Raw genomic sequence first — 23,278 nt, forward strand, 5'->3', positions numbered from 1 at the left:
TAATCTTATTTCTTGTTTGTTTCACAAGAAAAAATATTTTGCATCTTCAAAAGTGGTAGGCATATTGTTTAAATCTAATGATACAAACCCAACAAAAATACATTTTAATTCCAGGTTGTAAGGCAACAAAATTGGAAAAATGCCAAGGGGGTGAATACTTTGACAAGCCACTGTATGCTAATGACGCAACACTAATCACGTTTAGCTACCACAGCAAGTGAAATCACTGCAACACTTAACAAAGAGGTGCAGTCAGTTTCAGAATGGGTGGCAAGAAATAAGTTAGTCCTAAATATAAAAAAAAAACTAAAAGCATTGATTTTGAAACTAATCATTCACTAAATCCAAAATCTTGTAACGAATAATGTAGAAGTGAGGAGACTACATTTCTTGGAGTAACCCTGGATTGTAAACTGTCACGGTCAAAACATATTGTTGCAACAGTTGCTAATAATAAACCAGTGGGAATCTTAACAACGCTATCAACAAGGAAGGTCCTACAGGCCCTAGTTGTCACACCTGAACTACTAATGTCCAGTCCTGTGCCACAAAAAGGGACTCAGGAAAATTACAATTGGCCTAGCACAGGGCAGCATGGCTGGCCCTTAAGTGTACACAGAGAGCTAACATTAATAATATTCATGTCAGTCTCTCATGGCTCAAAATAGACGAGAGCTTGACTTCATTACTACTTGTATTTGTGAGAAGTATTGACATGTTGAATGCACCGAGCTGTCTGTTTTTAAACGACTAGCACACAGTTTAGACACCCATGCATACCCCACAAGACATGCCACCAGAGGTCTCTTCAAAGTCCCCAAGTCCAGAACAGACTATGGGAGGTGCACAGGGCTACATAGAGCGATGACTACATGGAACTCTATTCCAGATCAAGTAACTCATGCAAGCAGTAAAATCAGATTTTTTAAAAACAGATAAAAATACACCTTATGGAAAAGCAGGGACTGTGAAGAGAGACCAACACACACACACACACACACACACACACACACACACACACACACACACACACACACACACAGGCACACGTCTGTTGTGTAATGTTTTTTTATTATTATTGTATATAACTGCCTTCATTTTGCTGGACCCCAGGAAGAGTAGCTGGGAGATCCATAATAAATACAAATAATCACATTAAACATCTAACAAGCTCTCGTCTATTTTGAGCCATGAGAGACTGACATGAATATTATTAATGTTAGCTCTATGTGTACACTTAAGGGCCAGCCATGCTGCCCTGTGCTGGGCCAATTGTAATTTTCCTGTTACAGAGAGAGAAAAAAATATATCCATTGTTTAAAGTAACTGTCCAGTGTTTACAGATTTCTATGAAATATGACCTATAATTAATTACAATATGAGTGAAATATACCAGTCATTAAAAACATTAATGCGAGTAGATCGCTGATTGACATCATCCTCTTTGAGGAAATGGAAAGCATTTTTTTAAATGGTCTGTTTGAGACTTTTTTAAAGTGTTTTTTTCTGTAATTCATGCTTTGGCCACATGAGTATAGGATGAGTCAACAACATTATTTGGATATGAGATAAAATAATGTTTACTGGACAGTTACTTTAAATGATGCAAGTCTCCTGCTTCATTTAATAACTTTGCTGGACTCCTGTTTGATATTGACATATTGTAATCGTTGCCTTGGCCATGAATTGCTTATTCTTTACACCTTCTGTAGATGCATAACATGGGCCACGGAGGTGCACAGTGACAAATTACATTAAAATGTGTCAAATTGATCTCATTTATCGATGAAGATTTGTACTGTAACATCTTGGTCAGTTTGTCCCTTTTATATTTTATATAAAATAATCTAATGTGAGGTACCTGTTATGGAAATGTGTTAGGTTATGCATCTAAGGGTTAAACCAATGAGTGTTCCTATACAGGAGAGCATCCAATGATTGCACATTATTATAATAATTATGTCCTACCAAGCAACACGCAAACCATAAAGAGACGGCCATATAGTGAGATATGTAGAGTCTATGTTGTCTCTCAGTAGCGTTGGAATGCATTTCTGTGACTCAAAGGCTTTTGTTTGCCGGCTTTCTAAAATAAACAGACATCAAAACGCTTGGCACATGCGCTTTGAAAACGATCGTCGAGAGGTTTTAGCCGTCAATCTGATGTGCTTTTCTGTCTCCACGTCTCCATTAGGGAATGCAGTTTGTCCAACATTTAGATACGTTTCCTTAGTGACTTTCTGAGAATTAATATCCTGTACATGCTAGTTTGAACATTTCAAGTGAGTTGTTTTTGTCGTCCCCAAAGCACTACAATGCACAAATCTAATGGCCATGGGTATTCTATTTGTGTCTCTATTCTTCCTGTCTGCCTGATATAGGCAGCTTGGGTCCTTTTAAATCAAATGAAGCAAATCATGCATCATTTCAGAAAAGCCTTAGAGCAACAATATGCTGCTGCGGTGGTGGTGTAAAATTCTATTCAATGATGTTGATATTACAGTGGGGTGTTCTTATTTTTCCACATTTCTCTAAAATCTCAAACTGCATGAGTAAGACCGGTCAAATGCCTGGTCTTTACATTCACTTACTGTACCTAACCAAAACTGTGAATGATAGTCAAAGCTAAGTCCAGATGGAAACTCACTCACTACATGACAGCACTGTGAATTGGAGACTTTTGAAGGCCATATAGATGTCACGTTTTCACCTCTGTGTGTCACCCAGGCCCAGGCAGTGTGTGTTGTGACAGGGAGACGGATGGGGAAGTGGCCCTCTCATTACAGACAGGTAGAGCTGGGTGGAACTCTAATGGGTTGGCTGAGGATTGTCAGGAGACATCACATGATGGATCTCTGCACTTCAGAAGGGATAATAGCAAGATATTGAACCTTCAGTCGCCTGTCACTACTATTGTGGAGGAGACCTGAAATATCATGATTCATTTATATCATAACCCTGGAAGAGTTGGTTGTTGTTGGATTCCCTTTACAGAGCGGCAATCCACAGGAAATAGTAAGAGACTAGGTCATTGATTGATTGGTTACTCTTGATTGTAACAGAAGTTGATAATTTATCTGTAATTAGAAAGACTTCAAAACCTAATCTCTGTCCCAAATGGCACCCTATTCCCTATATTGTGTGCCAATTTAGATGAGGGCATGGCACCCTATTCCATATACAGTGCACTGCAGTGCACTAGGGTATAGGGTTCCATTTGGGACGCACACCTAGGGTTGAAATATTTGGTATGTTCAGAATATGAACGCGGGCAATGGAATGCAAAGACGGTATCTGAAGCAGTAGTGTAATGTCAGGATTCCTTGAATGCTTTTGATAATGCTGTCACTGTATGGTTCTTTTTCTCAGTTGTTCAGGTAGTCAAATGTACGTATGTTGCTGGCTCCAAAGAAACATGAGAAAAGCCGTAGAGGACAACTGATCAAAGGCGAGAACTGAATCCCATTTGAAATGTAGACAACTTGGTCTGTCTGTCGACAGCACTCTAATACTGTCAAGCAAGCACTTCTCTCTGTGTGTCTGTCAGATCCCTGCCTTGAATTACAATTCTCTGTTCTCTTCTGTTTGTTAGGAAAATTGCTTCCCAGTGGAGTTTCAAATGCTTGATGGTATGTTTGGAAATGGGATAGCTAGCTACCTTATCTTTCTATGCTCTCTTCCTCTTTTTCTTTTAATCCCCCCTCTCTCTTTCTCTCTCTCGCTTGCTGTCTCTCTCCCTCTCTCTCGGTCTCTCTCTCTCTCGCTTGCTGTCTCTCTCTCCATCTCTCTCTTCCTTTTGTTCCATCTGCTCTCCTTGCCTCTGTGTAATGACCCTTTTCCCTCAGAGACCAATTACTCACTAACCGTAACCACTCTCATTAATAGTTATGAAACAGACAGATGGATAGTTTTCATGCAACACTGTTGTAATGAAACATATACATGTACTGTAACTGTAGTTAGCCTTCTCCTACTGGTAATGACTGTGATTGGTGATTGGGACATTCAAACTGCTCGTTCCACGACTTTGAACAGACCCTTAGTATTAAGACCATCTGAACATACAATGTGAAGTATCCAGAATAAGGTTAAGTTGAAAATAATGAGTTATTTATTTTTCACTTGGAAACTTGATTTAATACAGATCTGATTAAACCTCCTTTACTGTAAAATTGCCTCAATCAAAACTGTGATGAAGCAGTATTAAATCAAATCACATTTTATTTTGTCACGCACACATGGTTAGCAGATGTTAATGTGAGTGTAGCGATATGCTTTATACAAGCAAATGCACCACTTGGCTAATGTATCTGGAAAAGAGTTGACAAGTAGCTGGCTCTCTGGTTACATTGTTTATTGGGCAACAAACTGAGCAACCAACTGCAAGTTATTCTTCAAAGTTCCCCATGCTTTAGGATTCAGCAGTGAAGGATAGCTAGTGCACCTTGTTATAGTTGGCCTGTACTGTACTAGTGGAGCTGTCATGTTATGTTAAGCAGCCTGCTGCCTAATGAAGGCCAAGTAGGTCAGGGAAGCCAGCAGCAAAGAAAGATGGTCCTCTGTGGGGTGAGAGAGGCTGCATACTGTACTTCAGATGTCCTCTCTCTGAAGGTGTAGAGGAGACCAACTTCCAGACTCCCCTCACACACTGTCTCCGTCCCAAATGGCCCATAGGGCTCTGGTCAAAAGTATTGCACTATATAGGGAATAGGGTGCCGTTTGGGAAACAGCCACTGTAACACCTCAGATTTAAAAAAAAATATCCCTAGACAACAGCAGAACAGATATACTTACTGTAAATAAAAAAAGGTTGGTTTTTTTCAATAATTTTTCAGATTGTCATGTTCAGTAGGCAAATATAACAATCAAGCATGATTTTCAAGAAGATCGCCTCCCAATCTTGCCAGTTCCTCTCCACAAGTGTAATTTGTGTTATTGCTAGACATGATGGCTATATCATAAACGTATAAATCATTACTGTGTAGGCTGTCATTGTGTGCTTCCAAAGTTACCATTGCTACACACTCGAGGCTCCCGAGTAGCGCAGCGGTCTAAGGCACTGCATCTCATTGCAAGAGGCGTCACTACAGTCCCTGGTTTGAATCCAGGCTGTATCACATCCGGCCGTGATTGGGAGTCCCATAGGGCAGCGCACAATTGGCCCAGCATCGTCTGGGTTTGGCCGGTGTTGGCTGTCATTGTAAATAAGAATTTTGTTCTTAACTGACTTGCCTAGTTAAATAAAAATCTAAATGCTCTAAAGGTGTTAGCATTTACACTTTGTTGAAAAGCAGGCAGCTAAAGCCAGTCAACTAGCAGAGACAGCCTTCTAGACTACATCCTTCCCTCCACAGTGAGTGATGCCAGGATCCTGGGGTTCAACCCCCAGTGCCATTAGAGGATCACAGGGGCCAATAATAGTCCAATAATAACAGGGCTGGCTGCTTTCTCTCTGCCACCCGTTGAGCCCCCTTCTTTCCTGCTGCGCAACCCGACGGGTTCTGCTTCCTGTCCTGACGAACTTCACACAGTCAACACAGCTGAATGAGAGGCTCTCCGCCTGCTGCAATTACTATGATGCGCCTAGCATGATCTGTTCTGTTGTACAGGTGCAACCAGAAGAAGACTCAGTGAAGATGTTGTTGTTGTCAGTGTTGGTTGGTGGAGAGGAGGAGGCTTTTCTCTTTTGACTGTGATTAGACTGGGTTGTGGTTCATATTACAATTACATTTATTCCCAGCTTGTGATCAGAAACACTCAAAATAAAATAAAAAATCTTCATTTCCATCTTACCTTATGTCAGGAGATTGCATAATGCAATGATACATGTTTTTTCAAAAATTCACTCAAAGGGTCTGTGAATGAAAAGTATTAAGGGAGTGAACATTATTTATAAAAAGGTTTACCTGTGGAAAGTCGGACCTCTCTGAAATGAAAATGGATGTCCCTCCCCTCAGCAAAATATATTTTTACCAAAACACTCTAGGAGGCTTAAAACTAAAAGTGACACTCCCCCTATACCCAAAATAATAATTAAAACAAAGTGGAGAGCAGTGAACATGCCTACCATTTACCCTCACTTCATGGACAGACCAGAGGCTTAGATATGCCATATTAAAAACTGTTATTGTCCTGTAAGCATCACATGGCAACACAGGATTTCTATAGCGCAGAGGGCTGTGGGCCAGAAGGTTGTGGGTTCACTGACAACCGTGGACAAGAGTAGGGGGTGGAAAGATCTAATTTATAGTAAGTGCATTGCATGAATCTGTCATCGTATTTGCAGGTCCGAGAAACAATAGCCTTTTATAAACATTTCATACAATTCTATGTAATTTTACATATAAGCAGAATATTTTTTATACCACACAAATTACTGAAATTACAGTATAACAATGGACAGAGATATGCCTATGTGTTCATCTTATCATATTTCTCTAATGCCAAATCAGTGTGTGTCTTGTTTACAACAAAACTGTCTCTGTTTGCAAATAAGTCAATCTGAGACGTCATTAAGAATCTGAGCATGGTACTTTAAAAGTTTTGCCAACCTTTCCACCCCAGAAACTCTACTCAGCAAACTGGATGTAATCTATCAAAGTGCCATCTGTTTTGTCACCAAAGCCCCATATACTACCCACCACTGCGACCTGTGCTATCGTTGACAGGCCCTCACTACATATCCGTCTCCAAACCCATTGGCTCCAGGTCATCTATAAGTCTTTGCTAGGTAATGCTCCGCCTTATCTCAGCTCACTGGTCACCATAGCAACACCTACCCCGTAGCACGCGCTCCAGCAGGTATATTGCACTGGTCATCCCCAAAGCCAACACTTCCTTTGGCCGCCTTTCCTTCCAGTTCTCTGCTGCCAATGACTGGAATGAATTGCAAAAATCTCTGAAGCTGGAGTCTTATATCTCCCTCTCTAACTTTAAGTATCAGCTGTCAGAGCAGCTTACCGATCACTGTACCTGTACACAGCCAATCTGTAAATAGCCCACCCAACTACCTCATCCCCATATTATTATTTACCCTCTTGTTCTTTTCCACCCCAGCATCTCTACTTGCACTTCATAATTTGCACATCTATCACTCCAGTATTAATGCTAAATTGTAATTATTTCGCCTCTATGGCCTATTTATTGCCTACCTCCCTACTCTTCTACATTTGCACACACTGTACATAGATTTTTCTATATTTCTTTTCTATTGTGTTATTGACTGTACGTTTGTTTATGTGTAACTCTGTTGTTTGTGTCACACTACTTTGCTTTATCTTGGCCAGGTCGTTAAATAAAAGTGAAAAACAGACAGAGTAGGCTGGCTATTCTGGCTATTAACTGCTGGCTATTCTTCTTCTGTGGCGTAACCCGACAAGAGAAGGTCACAAGTGTTTCCCTAAACTATCTGGGTTAAAACATATTCCATTGTACAGAAAGTGAATAGCTTAATCAATTGATAGTGACAGAATTAGTCTCCTTCCCAAGCAAAGTCCATTTTTCTCCTCGGCTATAGAAGGTTGTAGCTCAGCCTCTGAATGTCAAAGAAACAAAACAATGATTTCACCATATGCATCGGAGTCACGTCTTTCCCAGGTATTTACAACTTGTTTGTAGCATAAAGCATCGTGGACCAAAGCGCTCTTATAGATCACTTTTTGCCATTTTGAATAAAATACCCCCTCATACCCCCTCGATTCGAGTCCTGATTTTAACTTAGCCTACTTCCGTGTCAGTGAAGAGTTGTTATTTAAAGAGTGCATTGTGGGTGGAGGAATTGGCAGACAAATCTATGGATATTGCAGCCAATAGCCTAATTTCGTCTGCCAAACAGGTAGGCCTACCTCTTATTTTTTAAATAAGAAGAAAGCCCTCTTGTTGTTAGTAAAGTCTAATTTAAATTAAGACTGTTTAAATCAATTATGTCTCCTGGAATTTGACTACTTTGAGCATCATGAGCTGTCCATTTCTGATTGATTCTGCCGAGGTTGCTGCTTCAACTTTCAGCACCAAATTGTCAGTTACTCAAATCTGGCTTATTGTGAGGTCAGTAACTCTAATAAATACATCATGGGCAAGAAACATGTTGTTTTTATTTAAAAAAAGAATTAGAGTAGTAGCAAGCTATATTATCAACGTTTATCTCCGGTCCTGTCATGTCCTGACCCTAGTAAGATGTCATTTTCTATAGTAGAGTAGGGCAGGGCGTGACAGGGGGTGTTTTGGGTTGTTCTATGTTTTCTATTTCTATGTTTAAGTTCTAGTTTGTCTATTTCTATGTTGGGATTGTTTGGGGTTGATCTCTAATTGGAGGCAGCTGATCCTCATTGCCTCTGATTAGAGATCATATTTAAGTAGGGTTTTTTCTTATTGTCTGTGGGTTATTATCTTTTGAGTAGTGTGTTGTCCTCTCTACGTCACGGTTTGTTATTTTTGTATATTCAAGTATTTAAGTGTATTGCATTCAGTTTCACTTTTAATAAATATGTGGAACTACGAACACACTGCATTTTGGTCCGCTCCTTCAAACAGCCGTGACAGGTCCTCTTCCTCATCTTTGCACTCTCTTTCTCAAACTGAAAATAACATAGGCTATAGGCTAGTCTGCCTGCAAGATAGACCTAATAAAAAAAATGTTGGTGGGAAGAAGCCTTTGACTCTCCTACTGAACTGTCATTGTAGGCCTACACAGCACAGCACTGGTTAGGCAGCACACAAAAAAGGGTTTTATCCGCAAGGGCAGAGCAGGCCGGGGCTCAGGGTTGTAATATTCATTGTGGTGTGTAATGCAGCCTAGTTTTATTTACACCATCCCAGCAGCTATCTTAGAAATGTAACTTTGCTCTGTGCTTCTCCGAGCATGCATTTCGTAGCTTATAGCCTATAGGCTATGGATAATTTGATTGAGACCAAATTACATAGCCTATAGGCACACTTGATATTGTGCACCCAGTGGAGAATCAGAGATCAAGGGCGGCATCAGGCACACATTGATATATAGCCTAATAAGCAACTGATTCTAAAACACAGAAATATATACATTTTATCAATTACAAATTACATGACCCTCCCCTGGACAAGATCAAAAAATACTAAAGCCTCCCCTTGACTGCAATTGAAAAGCCCTCCCCCATTTTCCTCCAGGTACCAATTCTGTAAATTTCGATCCACCCCTAAAATAAAAATGGTCTTTCTCCATATGGTTTGAGTAGAGTAATGATCTACCATGAGACATCACCAGGGGATAGGATGGCGCTCCCGCTGTTCCACCATTTGATATTCATGAAGATTCACTAATGACAAGCACATCAAAGTACCAGTTGGCCAGTCTAAGCCATGGGCCCAGGAAAACTAGCTAGTGTTGCAGAATTATGAAATCGAAGCTGAACTGTGACAGTATTCTTGAAGTGAAGCTTTTTACTCCTTGACATGTCCTCTTTGTCTGTCATTCTCTATGCTAGGAACCCAATACTCCTCTGGTTTTGTGAGTGTTTAAATAACCTCTCAGAAACTAATGCTTCACTGACAAAACATTATGTGTGTGTTGAAAATACTGATTTAGGATCTCAGCTCTCCCTATGCAATCCTAACCTTCACAATTATTAGAGTAGATTTGAGAAATAATTATTACTGAGTGAATTGTTTTGAGAGCACTAAGCGCATAAAAAACAAAAGGAACATACAATGTCTACCGTCTGGATTTCCAGTTGTTCTAACAGTTTGTTGTTGTTTCTCCCATCCTGTCTTCACAGCTCCTATCAGGAACATCATCTGCAGCGGTTCCCAGGCTGTGGACTGAACAGACACCATGAAGGGTCTATCAAGCAGCCGCAGTCACCACCATGTGGTCACCTGTGACCCTGGTTCCTACGATGCCCTAGGCCATGGCCACCACCCTGATCGCAAGCCCTACTTGATCAACCAAATGGACATGCCCATGTCCCACCCCTCTGACCACCCCTACTACGGCCAGGTGCAGAGCCACATCCAGCTGAGGAACCACGCTGCCTTCCCCTCAGACAGTAGTGTGGTGCCCTATGGGACCTTCCCCAGACGACACTACAGCAGCTCACACCACGAGCTGAAGGATCGGATGGGGAAGGATGAGTGTCCTGTGGTGCCCTATGGTGTGGGTGTTGGTGTGGGTAACATGGTCCCCAACAAGGGCGTCAACGTCCGCCTGCCAGTCAACCTGCTGGACCAGTTTGAGAGGCAGCCATCGTTCACGCGGGATGGGTACCACACGCTGCAGTACAAGAGGACAGCTCTGGAGCAACGCAGCGACAGCCCCGGACGCATCCGCCACCTGGTCCACTCCGTCCAGAAACTCTTCGCCAAGTCCCACTCCCTGGAGGGGCCACACACGCACTCCAAGCAGGGCAGCATCAATGGCAGCAGGAATAGCCCCGAGAGTGAGACGCCCCCCACGCAGAAGCACCGCAAACGCAGCAAGAGTAGGGAGCGCTGCAAGTCGGCAGAGCCAAAGCAAAGGAGCTCCACCTCGGGCTACTGGAGCTCAGACGACCTCCTGGATGACCGAGACGTCTGCCACAGCCACAGCCTGTTCCACAGCCCCACTGGAGTCATGACCATGGGCCGCCACCCGGACAAGTCCCAGTCACAGTACTTCATGGAGGCCTACAACACCATCAGCGAACACGCCCTGAAAACGTCGCGCAGTAATAACGATGTAGTAAAACACACCTGTGTCCCCTCCCATATCCCCATAAGCATGGACGCCCAGCTCATGAAGAAGAGCTTGTGGTCGTCCAGTCTAACGGTGAGCAGGGCTCGCGAAGTCTACCAGAAGGCCTCAGTTAACTTAGATCATAAAGCACTAGTGAAATCTGAGGCTTGTCAGCAGGAGCGCTCATGCCAGTTCTTGCAGGTATGCAATTCTTAAAATGTACCCCTAAACTTCCCCCTCGTCCAGCTATTTACCCCACTGGAGAGGACCTACCCCCCCTCCACTTTCATTTGATTTGAAGAGAGAAGTAAGTGCAAGCCCAGTAGTGGCCTTACTTTCTTTAGTAGGCTTTTTTCTTTTAAACCCATCAGTGACTGGCATTATTTCCTGTTTATAAACCTCTTAATTTCATAGATTTCCCAGTTTTGGGGTTCCTTAATTCTTTCCTTGCGTGTGCGTGCGTGTGTGCGTGCGTGCGGCGCGAATGCAAGAATATTTGTGTACTATTCTCCTGATGCTGTTCACTAAGATTGTTGCTAAACCCATCAAATCTGAAATTCCACATTCAAAACACAGTTGGCCCAACAGATGCACAAATAGCACATCTCTAAATAGATCTAAGCAGTCCACTTCCACTCAGTTTTTACAGAAATATCAAAAGAGGGATTATAAATTATTATGATGTTCATGTAGCTAAATTATATGTAAATGTTGTTCTGTGCAGTATGCTAGTTTCTCATCTCTTTCTCCTTCTCACTTGTTCTATATTCTAAATCAGTCAAAACAAAATCAATATGGCTCTTCCATTTTTACATAACATTCCCCATTGGACGTTTTCTTTTTTACTTTACAAACAAAACCAACAAACCACAGGGCTAAGTAATTCAAATTAAACAAATGAAAATAACTCAAATAAAATAAAACACCAAAAGAAGAAAATGTACATTATAAAGTATAGCCTAAACAAGTAGGCAAGGCATTTTGTAGTAATCAAAAGAAAAATAGGTGGAGACATCAATCAGCAGATAACTTCCACTCAATCAGAAAAGTTTTGAATGTTAGGAAGAAAATCTATTAAAGGACCCCAGATTTCCCTGAATTGAGAGTAGCTTTTCCTGATAGGCATGATATTTTCTCTGAGGTACAATATGACATCACCTCCTTCAACCATTGTTGATAGAGCATGTTCTGATGTCCATTTTGTTAAGATGCACTTTTTACCTGCTGTAGCAGCAAGAAGAAATACATATTTGTTTGTGCTAGCTGATACTGTATTTACCAAGGTTATGTTCCCTAACACCCACATCTTGGGGTAATTAGTTTTTCTGTCTCTAATATCTCTGATGTAATTTTACTGATATTTTCCAACAAATTCTATAGGTAGGGACATCTCCATAACATATGCAGTAATCTCCAGTATTTATCTCACATCTAGGATATTTGTCAGTTATCTTATCAAGTAAATTCAGTCTATATGCAGTAAAATATGTCCTGTGCAACATATTGAATTGCATCTGTCTATGTTTGGTTGCCATCAAGAAGCTCTGAGAGATTTCAAGCAAGTCATCCCAGTCAACTGAGTCATAATTACAACCTATGTCTCTGTCCCATTTGTATGTTAGGTTATTATATGTAGGTAGATTATTATTGAGTATGTTATACATCCTTGAGATCAGACCTCGAGTTGACCTAGTACTATGGATACCATTTTCGAGCAGTGATTCCTCTGGAGTATTAGGGAAATTGTATTTTGTCATTTCTTTTACCCAGTGCCTTATCTAAAGGTATTTAAAAAACCTAGTTTGAGGAAGCTCATGCTCGTCTTTGTGTTGTTTAAATTATATTAATGTATTTTCCTTATGTAAGTCCCCAACAATAGAAATTCCTTTAGAGTTCCATAAATGTAATGTTCTATTAGCAATTGCCTTTGGAATAAGTGGATTGTTCATTAACGGAGTAAATCTTTAAAGTATGTTATTGAATCCAAGCAGTTTATGAGCTCTCTGCTATGAGTTAAAAGTGTTTTGATGATGGGATTCTTTGTAAATGCTATTATTTTGGTGTCCCACAAAGGGGATCCCTTTCAAAGTTACAGATGTAATGTATTGCTCTTCTATTGATGGCCACCGGGGGCCATATAGGACGCAAATGAGTGGCTAGATAATATAGTTCAAAATTAGGAAGTGTAAGCTTTCCTTTGGGATAAGGAGCTTGAAGAGTTTGAATGCTTACACAGGCTGTTTTTTTCTGCCATTGAAAATAAGATATTACTTTATTTACATTTTGTAAGAAATTTGCAGGTAGCTTCAGTTGTATGGACTGAAATAGGTATAATAATTTGGGGAGGATATACATTTGTATTGTATTGACCCTGCCTATCTATGAAAGAAGCAGTGCATTCATCTATTGATATCTATCTTAGTTATCTCTAGTAGAGTCCTATGATTATCTTTCACAAAAGTATAACATTATTTCCTTACATGATAAAGAGGTACTTAAAACCGTCCTGTGACTATTTCAGAGGTCATACGGGATTTCTAATAGTAGCATGATCCATATTATTCGGCATTACCTCAGTTTTGTCAGAGTTTAATTTGTATCCCGAGACTGCACTATAATACTTTAAACATTTGAACACGGCAAGGATGGAATGTACAGTTCAAGTCGGAAGTTTACATACACCTTAGCCAAATACATTTAAACTCAGTTTTACACAATTCCTGACATTTAATCCTAGTAACCATTCCCTCTCTTAGGTCAGTTAGGATCACCACTTTCTTTTAGGAATTAGAAATGTCTGAATAATAGTAGAGAGAGTGATTTATTTCAGCTTTTATTTCTTTCATCACATTCCCAGTGGGTCAGAAGTTTACATGCACTCAATTCGTATTTGGTAGCATTGCCTTTAAATTGTTTAACTTGGGTCAAACGTTTCGGGTAGCCTTCCACAAGCTTCCCACAATAAGTTGGGTGAATTTTGGCCCATTCCTCCTGACAGAGCTGGTGTAACTGAGTCAGGTTTGTAGGCCTCCTTACTCACACACGCTTTTTCAGTTCTGCCCACAAATGTTCTATAGGATTGAGGTCAGGGCTTTGTGATGGCCACTCCAATACCTTGACTTTGTTGTCCTTAAGCCAATTTTCCATCCTTATTATGCCAACTATTTTGTGAAGTGCACCAGTCCCTCCTACCGCAAAGCACCCCCACAACATGATGCTGCCACCCCTGTGCTTCATGGTTGGGATGGTGTTCTTCGGCTTGCAAGCCTCCCCCTTTTTCCTCCAAACATAACAATGGTCATTATGGCCAAACAGTTCTATTTTTGTTTCATCAGACCAGAGGACATTTCTCCAAAAAGTACGATCTTTGTCCCCATGTACAGTTGCAAACTGTAGTCTGGCTTTTTTATGGCGGTTTTGGAGCAGTGTCTTCTTCCTTGCTGAGTGGCCTTTCAGGTTATGTCGATATAAGACTCGTTTTACTGTGGATATAGATACTTTTGTATGTGTTTCCTCCAGCATCTTCACAAGGTCCTTTGCTGTTGTTCTGGGATTGATTTGCACTTTTCGCACCAAAGTACGTTCATCTCTAGGAGACAGAACGCGTCTCCTTCCTGAGCGGTATGGTGGCTGCGTGGTCCCATGGTGTTTATACTTGCGTACTATTGTTTGTACAGATGAATGTGATACCTTCAGGCATTTGGAAATTACTTCCAAGGATGTGGCCTTTTTTTTCTGAGGTCTTGGCTGATTTCTTTTGATTTCCCTATGATGTCAAGCAAAGAGGCACTGAGTTTGAAGGTAGGCCTTGAAATACATCCACAGGTATACCTCCAATTGACACAAATGATGTCAATTAGCCTATCAGAAGCTTTTAAAGCCATGACATCATTTTCTGGAATCTTCCAAGCTGTTTTTAAAGTCACAGTCAACTTAGTGTATATAAACTTCTGACCCACTGGAATTGTGATGCAGTGAATTATAAGTGAAATAATCTGTCTGTAAACAATTGTTGGAAAAATTACTTGTGTCATGCACAAAGTAGATGTCCTAACTGACTTGCCAAAACTATAGTTTGTTAACAAGACATTTGTGGATTGGTTGAAAAACTAGTTTTAATGACTCCAATTTACTGTATGTAAACTTCCGACTTCGACTGTATTAGATCACTCACATACAATAATAATGCTAGAGGCTAAATTGCTATTGCAAAAATTAAATCGTTTTGTTGTCCCCATACCAAGTACAAAAGTGTCTGAAAGCAGACCATTGGTCAACAGTTTCTAGTTTCAAAGTTTATTTGCCACATGCACAGGATACAACAGGTGTAAAACATTACATTGAAATTCTTATCTTGAGAGCTCTTTCCCAACAATGCAGTGATGATGATGATAATATTAATAATAATAATTAAATATGCACGATATATCGGTGAACATATCAGAATCGGACGATATTAGCTAAAAATGCCAACATTGGTATCGGCCCGATAGTTTAACGCCGATGTTAAAAACCGATGTCAAAGCTACCGTGCATACCTATATGAAGTAATGACGCCACATAAAATTTTGCGCTACACGTGCAACACAGCAGTCCTAACCTTGCCCACAATGTCTGCTGTGTGGATCGAGCAGTCAACAAGTCAAGCAGTCATTTGAAAGGGTAAGAAAATCCATTAAAGCCAAGATAATTGAATTCATTGCCCTTGACAATCAACTGTTCTCTGTCGTGGATGATGTTGGCTTTCGCTGAGTGGTCGAGCACCAGTACACACTACCAAGTGCGCTTTTTTTCAGATGTTGCCCTACCGGAGTTACACAGTAATAGCGTCACTGCTATTAGCTTCACGACATACATACTATGGAATGCCGTTTGGCTCTTGCGTGTCAAAAAATATACAGTAGCACTGTCAAAGCTGTACAAAAAAGTCTGCAAACACCAGCCATGAATGATGTGCTTACAATAACGCGTTGGTAATAAAGGATCATATGTTCAACCGCAACTTCTGGGGTAGCTAGCTTTAGCTTGGTACTTAGCTAGCACCAATACAACCAGCCAGAAAACAATGACCAGTAGAAACTGCAGTCATTTTCATTTTTCTTAGCAATGATTTAGGAATCCTTGCGAGTAAGTATTAGCTAGGTTGCCACTTGTTGTTAGCCTATTAAAATTGAACTTTCATTCATGAAAATAAATAGCTAGCCAGCTACTTAACCCTGTTGCCCAAAGCTAACGTTATAAGCAGCCAGCTATCTTCATCTGGCTACTGACGCTCGACCGGGCCGGCCATACTTTTATTTTGAAGGCTAACCTCAAAGTCCACTATTGTGGCTAATCCTTATTTTGTCTAGCTTCACATACAGTGGGGCAAAAAAGTATTTAGTCAGCCACCAATTGTGCAAGTTCTCCCACTTAAAAAGATGAGCGAGGCCTGTAATTTTTATCATAGGTACACGTCAACTATGACAGACGAAATGAGGAAAAAAATCCAGAAAATCACATTGTAGGATTTTTACTGAATTTATTTGCAAATTATGGTGGAAAATAAGTATTTGGTCACCTACAAACAAGCAAGATTCCTGGCTCTCACAGACCTGTAACTTCTTCTTTAAGAGGCTCCTCTGTCCTCCACTCATTACCTGTATTAATGGCACCTGTTTGAACTTGTTATCAGTATAAAAGACACCTGTCCACAACCTCAAACAGTCACACTCCAAACTCCACTATGGCCAAGACCAAAGAGCTGTCAAAGGACGCCAGAAACAAAATTGTAGACCTGCGCCAGGCTGGGAAGACTGAATCTGCAATAGGTAAGCAGCTTGGTTTGAAGAAATCAACTGTGGGAGCAATTATTAGGAAATGGAAGACATACAAGACCACTGATAATCTCCCTCGATCTGGGGCTCCACGCAAGATCTCACCCCGTGGGGTCAAAATGATCACAAGAACGGTGAGCAAAAATCCCAGAACCACATAGGGGGACCTAGTGAATGACCTGCAGAGAGCTGGGACCAAAGTAACAAAGCCTACCATCAGTAACACACTACGCCGCCAGGGACTCAAATCCTGCAGTGCCAGACGTGTCCCCCTGCTTAAGCCAGTACATGTCCAGGCCCGTCTGAAGTTTGCTAGAGAGCATTTGGATGATCCAGAAGAGGATTGGGAGAATGTCATATGGTCAGATGAAACCAAAATAGAACTTTTTGGTATAAACTCAACTCGTCGTGTTTGGAGGACAAAGAATGCTGAGTTGCATCCAAAGAACACCATACCTACTGTGAAGCATGGGGGTGGAAACATCATGCTTTGGGGCTGTTTTTCTGCAAAGGGACCAGGACGACTGATCCGTGTAAAGGAAAGAATGAATGGGGCCATGTATTGTGAAATTTTGAGTGAAAACCTCCTTCCATCAGCAAGGGCATTGAAGATGAAACGTGGCTGGGTCTTTCAGCATGACAATGATCCCAAACACACCGCCCGGGCAACGAAGGAGTGGCTTCGTAAGAAGCATTTCAAGGTCCTGGAGTGACCTAGCCAGTCTCCAGATCTCAACCCCATAGAAAATCTTTGGAGGGAGTTGAAAGTCCGTGTTGCCCAGCAACAGCCCCAAAACATCACTGCTCTAGAGGAGATCTGCATGGAAGAATGGGCCAAAATACCAGCAACAGTGTGTGAAAACCTTGTGAAGACTTACAGAAAACGTTTGACCTGTGTCATTGCCAACAAAGGGTATATAACAAAGTATTGAGATAAACTTTTGTTATTGACCAAATACTTATTTTCCACCATAATTTGCAAATAAATTCATTAAAAAATCCTACAATGTAATCTTCTGGATTTTTTTTTCATCTCATTTTGTCTGTCATAGTTGAAGTGTACCTATGATGAAAATTACAGGCCTCTCTCATCTTTTTAAGTGGGAGAAACTTGCACAATTGGTGGCTGACTAAATACTTTTTTGCCCCACTGTAGATGGGTCCGATCACCATTAATCAAATAAGAACTGTCTTATAAATTAGGGTTATTTTAGATGACACCTAGATTATGTCATTTTGCTATGTTTTTGGGGTAGAAAATTGTTTGCATCCATGAGCTAGCCAGCTTTTTTTATGACCAACACTATAGGTGTGCGATACAACTTTATCAAATCAAATTTTATTGGTCACATACACATGGTTAGCAGATGTTAATGCAAGTGTAGCAAAATGCTTGCTACCAGCATCATAGCATACGTATCGATAAATCGTTGTGACATATGAAATACGAGTGATAGTGTAATCAATGTGTAATAACTACGTCAATCAATGAATGGATTAAATTATTATGTGACGTGCAGTCATATTCAGGTCCTGATTGGTCAACAAGCTTATAACACTATTTGACGTGTCAAGTAACGTTATTTGACGTGTCAAATCTTTTTTGACATGCAAAGACCCAAACGGCGTTCCATAGAAATCCTGGTTGAGAATGAAACGACTGAACAACGAAACAGCACAGCAAGTCAGTGAAAGAAATATGTTTTGATTATGTTTTTCTGGTAATGGGGACATACGTAAATGCCAACAAAATAACTTTTTGGTCAGTGTGGTGTGTGTGTAACCTTTATTTAACTAGGCAAGTCAGTTCTTCAACAAATTCTAATTTACGATGACGGCCTGGACGACACTGGGCCAATTGTGCACTGCTCTATGGGACTCCCAATCACGGCCGGATGTGATACAGCCTGGATTCAAACCAGTGACACCTCTTGCACTGAGATGCAGTGCCTTAGACCGCTGCGTCCGTGTGTGCTAACTATTTAACTGTACTAGAATGCTTAAAAGGCCAGGTTTCTTGGCAAAGAAAATATCGGATATCGGTATCGGCCAAAAATGTCATATCGGTGCATCACTAATAATATAGAAAATAGGATAAAAACTTAAATAAAATTAAAAACACAAGCTTCTCCGATGAGATTTAAAGAAACATACGAATGCCAAATAGTATATAGATGTCAGTGCCAGTACCTTATTCATTGTGCAGGGGTACTATATTGGATGAGGTGGGTTTATACATAAAAAGTGACTGGTAGTAGTGCCTTCAGAAAGTATTCACACCCCTTGACTTATTCCACATTTTGTTGTGTTACAGCCTGAATTCAAAATGGATTAAATATATTTTTTCTCACCCATCTGCACACAATACCCCATAATGACAAAGTGAAAACATGTTTTAGATATTTTTGTCAATTTATTGAAAATGAATTATCTCATTTAGAGAAGTATTCACACCCCTGAGTCAATACTTTGTAGAACCACCTTTGGCAGCGATTACAGATGAGAGTCTTTCTGGGTAAGCCGCGTTCACATTGGCAGTTTGAAGTGACTCAAATCCTATTTATTTGGGGCCTCCCGAGTGGCGCAGCGGTCTAAGGCAGTGCAGTGCTTGAGGTGTCACTACAGACCCGGGTTTGATCACAGGCTGTATCACAACTGGCAGTGACCGGGAGTCCCATAGGGCGGCGCACATTTGGCCCAGCATCGTCCGGGTTAGGGGAGGGTTTGGCCGGGGGGACTTTACTTGGCTAATCACGGCTCTAGCGACTCCTTATGGCGGGCCGGGCGCCTGCAGGCTGTCTTAGGTCGTCAGTTGAACGGTGTTTCCTCCGACACATTGGTGCGGCTGGCTTCCGGGTTAAGCAGGCAGGTGTTAAGGAGCGTGGTTTGACTCGACCTTCGCCTCTCCCAAGCCCGTTGGGGAGTTGCATCGATGAAACAAGATCGCAATTGGATATCATGAAATTGGGGAGTTAAAGGGGGTAATAAAAATATCCGATTCAAATATGTTATTTTTCCTGCAGTCTGAACAGCCAAAAAGCACATGGAATCGGATATTTCAAGCCACATTTCAAACCACCTTTTTTAGGTGGTTTGAAGTCAGATACAAAACTGATTCCTGGCCATGTGACTTGAAGTCTGAACGGTCAAATCTGATTTATTTGCCCTCAAGTGGTTTTTAATTGTTATTTGGCTTTCAACATGTGGTACCTAACTAGCTTGTTAATGTTTCACAAACAAATTATTGAATGTGCTAGAAAGCTACCTAGCTAGGACTCATTTGGAAAGTTGGATCATTTTATCATTTGAGGCTTTAAAAGTGTTTATTACACTACGATTTTGAACATTCAAAGCAACTGGGAAACGTCCATGGCAGGCACTGTTATCACCTTAGCTTGCTACATCACTTCTGAGGGATAGGAAGCAGGAGCACCACCATCAATCAACCTACACCACTGCACAGACACCCGTTGTTACTATGACAACTAGCAAAGCCTTGTCAGCAGATGACCGCTGTCTGAACACACACAAATACGATTTGGTCACTTGTAACTTGCTGTTTGGACAGTCAGTAGTCAGAATTACAGAAAATAACCTGTGGTAACCTAGGTTACCCCATTGGCTTACAGCAAATACCTCGCCTTTTTCGAACACAATTTTCTTGTCTGCTTGTTTTAGTGAATTACAAACTACATTTAAGAAAAGTAGAACATGACTAAAGATGACTTTTCAACATTGCCTGCTCCCGAGTTTTCTAACAACTGAATATTGTAGGGCTTCCCTCATGCCCCTTTTCATGATGGTGCTAGCAGTCACGTGAGTGAGTGAGTGAGTGCTAGTTAGCTACCAACCCGAACATTAAGCTAGCCAAGACCAATAACACAGACTATACAGCTACAAGTAGTGAAGGGCGATACAAACAGACTATACTAAACAATTTAAATGTCTTACCTGTGATGAAATGTTTTCCACACACATAGCTACAGTATGTGTAGCCTACTTGAACACATGGTCCCCACATTTCCCACTCTCCCAATAGCCTGAACCCTCAGGGCTCTTCTCGCAGGCTCTATTTTCCTACGTGGGAGCATTGCGAACCGTAGGTTGGGATTTTTTTACTTGTTTGCATGTACGTTGAACAACACAGCAGCTTTCGGGCATGTTTTGTTATCTCTGTATAACAAAAGATCGGCAACAAATTTGACTCTTTACAATGGGCATCAATAGGAAAGAATGTTTGTTTTCCCAATTTGTGGGCGTGGTCGAGTGGAATTCCTTCTTATTACGTGAATACCGACTTGGAGTATTGGTCTGCATAGATGTTTCCCATTTACTCCCTCATATCCTGCTATCTTTTTCGGCTGTAATATAGTTACCCTGTTACCATAGAAACACCTACCAACATTATTGGCAGGTTTGAGTCGAAGGCTGGGATAGGATAGCAGTGGCTGCATTATTAGTACAAATGGAGACCAGTTATGTCCGTAAGTTCAGTGCCATGGGAGAATTGATGCCCAAAATGTTATGCAGCTTTTCTGAAATCAAAACTTCTAAATTAGTGTAGTTATTTTGTCATCGATGTTATGAGTAGATTTGTTGAGTTATGTATACTAAAGTATTATGGATACTGTATTCTGTACATATATGCTCACAGAAGCAGTTCAACAGGTTTAACCCAGTGACAAATACACAAACATACAGTACTCAATTCCTGACATATTCTTATAACTCAGAAATGATTTGCTATCGCTGTAGCCAAGCAACACAACATTCAGATCTTCAACTATTCAGCCCCACACCATGTGCAGTGAACAGTTCGGTACAGTAGATAAAAGTAAACAGGGCTGTTATAGTGGAGTTATCACAACAACAAAGCACTGAAAACATCCAGTATGGTAGCTAAGGTACATGTGGGTCTGAGTGAACTTGTGAAGATAGGCCTATTTCTGTGGCGAGCAGGGGACACAGGCAGCACAAGCACGGTGTGTACTGTGTTGTAGTGTGTTGGCATACAGCCGCTTGGCGGTTATAGAGTCGCTCTGCCTCCACAGCCTCCTTTTATATACAACCTACTAATTTCTGCTCTGACGTCAAAAGCCCTAGCATCCTAGCCTGCTCTGCTCTGACTTTCTCCTCAGTTACCAAGGCTCCTCTCCCTCTGTAGTGATTCATGTAATTACTAAGACTTCAGAGGAGTGGGATTCTCTCTTCTCCAGCATCAACTTAGTCTCCAAAGTATTTTTGTATGCTCTATGCTAACTACCCAAATTAGGTATATCATTGGAAGATAAATTGATACTCTCTGGTAACAAATGTTTTCAAAGTGTCTGAATTAACCTTTTTGAGCCAAGGACGCCATAGTTTCTCTTAGTATGGAGGAATGTATTTAGTTGTATTCATATTAGTACTTCAACTATTAAGCAACTAATAATAGTTTCAGTTCAGGTTGTGTTTGTACCCTAGTTATAATATTTAGTTTAGCCCATATATATGGCTAGCTCATTGTTTCTCCTTCAATCAATTATTTTCCTTAACCCACAATAGTAGTCAGGGTCAGATTAATTCAAATGTCATACCACCCTGACACCCTAGTTCTCTGTGAGCATCTTGTGCCCCTAGGGAGACTCCAAGCTAACAGATGCCCAGGTTGTCAGGAAGGGGTTTTAAGTGTAATCATGCAAACTCACACCAGTCTCTTAATTACCTATTACCTTCAACGCTCAGTACGAGACAGAGAGATAAATAGAGGTGCATCTGACTGTGTTGGATATTGTTGTGGCGCCTCGTTTGCCGGACTGGACCAGGTGGATGGTACATGGCGCCATGCAGTCATCCATGGAGGTGCCTGAAGCCCTGTTGTCACCTTCCCTATCCCCACAGGTGCCCCAGGATGAGTGGAGTGGCTTCTCACCTCTGGAGGGGAAGGCAGACGATATCCCGTGTCGGCGCATGCGCAGCGGCAGCTACGTGAAGGCTATGGCAGAGGATGAAGACAGCGGAGACTCAGAGGAAAGTCCTAAGCTGTGTCCAAAGATCCAGGCCCAAGGTCGACGGGCCAGCTATCTCAAAGCCACCCAGCCATCACTGACTGAAATGACCACCTTAAAGTAAGACTCCTCTCTTTAACTCATTTTAAAATAACTAACTTTAAATGAATGTAACTAACTATCATAGTTCTTATGTCGCATTCTTTGGGGCATGGGATGTACCTAATGAAATGTTTACTGCAGTGGTGTAGAAGCATAGCATGAAGAAATCAGACAACAGTGTCAGGATGAGGTCCTCCAACCTCCAGCTTTAATGGTACTTTGGACTCCCTTCAAGTGGTGGATAATTTGATACCATTATATAGAGAGGCTGCTCATAGCCTACAGTATCACTCTGACATATCTAGGGCTTACAGCTCGCATTTGTGAATTTATTTAAGCGGCATCCAAGTCAAAAGACAATCCAGCCTGGTGCTTATACATCCCCTCTGCATCCTTTTCCACTCAATGAGTAAAGAGTATTAACGTTTCAAACACCAGGGGAAATGAATGTAAGGTTCTCCTAGTTTTACATGAAGTGGCTAAAGTGTAAAAACAGTTGTGTAAATGAACATTTCAGTTATTGATCTTAATTCTAGTCTTATAGGTTCATTGCAATGCGCACAATGAACAAATCTGTCAATCCCTGAGCAACACAAACATCTCAATGCAAATGTGAAAGGGATCTTTGACAAACGTTTCACTAAAGGCATTGGTTGAAGGACAACATAAGTGAAAAACATGGCTGA

General features: G+C 41.1%; 1 protein-coding gene across 1 annotated transcript in view; it reads left to right on the forward strand.

Annotated features, from left to right (window-relative positions):
• The window catches only part of LOC106599337 (disks large-associated protein 1), a 138,242-nt gene that overhangs the window by 77,156 nt on the left and 37,808 nt on the right, over positions 1 to 23,278 (forward strand). The window contains 2 exon segments of the mRNA XM_014190522.2: positions 9,753 to 10,888; positions 22,384 to 22,610. Coding sequence (XP_014045997.2) covers positions 9,809 to 10,888; positions 22,384 to 22,610 — 1,307 coding nt within the window. The 5' untranslated portion in view covers positions 9,753 to 9,808.

This window comes from Salmo salar, chromosome ssa03, assembly GCF_905237065.1.
Source record: "Salmo salar chromosome ssa03, Ssal_v3.1, whole genome shotgun sequence".
In the NCBI taxonomy this organism is placed as follows: Eukaryota; Metazoa; Chordata; class Actinopteri; order Salmoniformes; family Salmonidae; genus Salmo; species Salmo salar.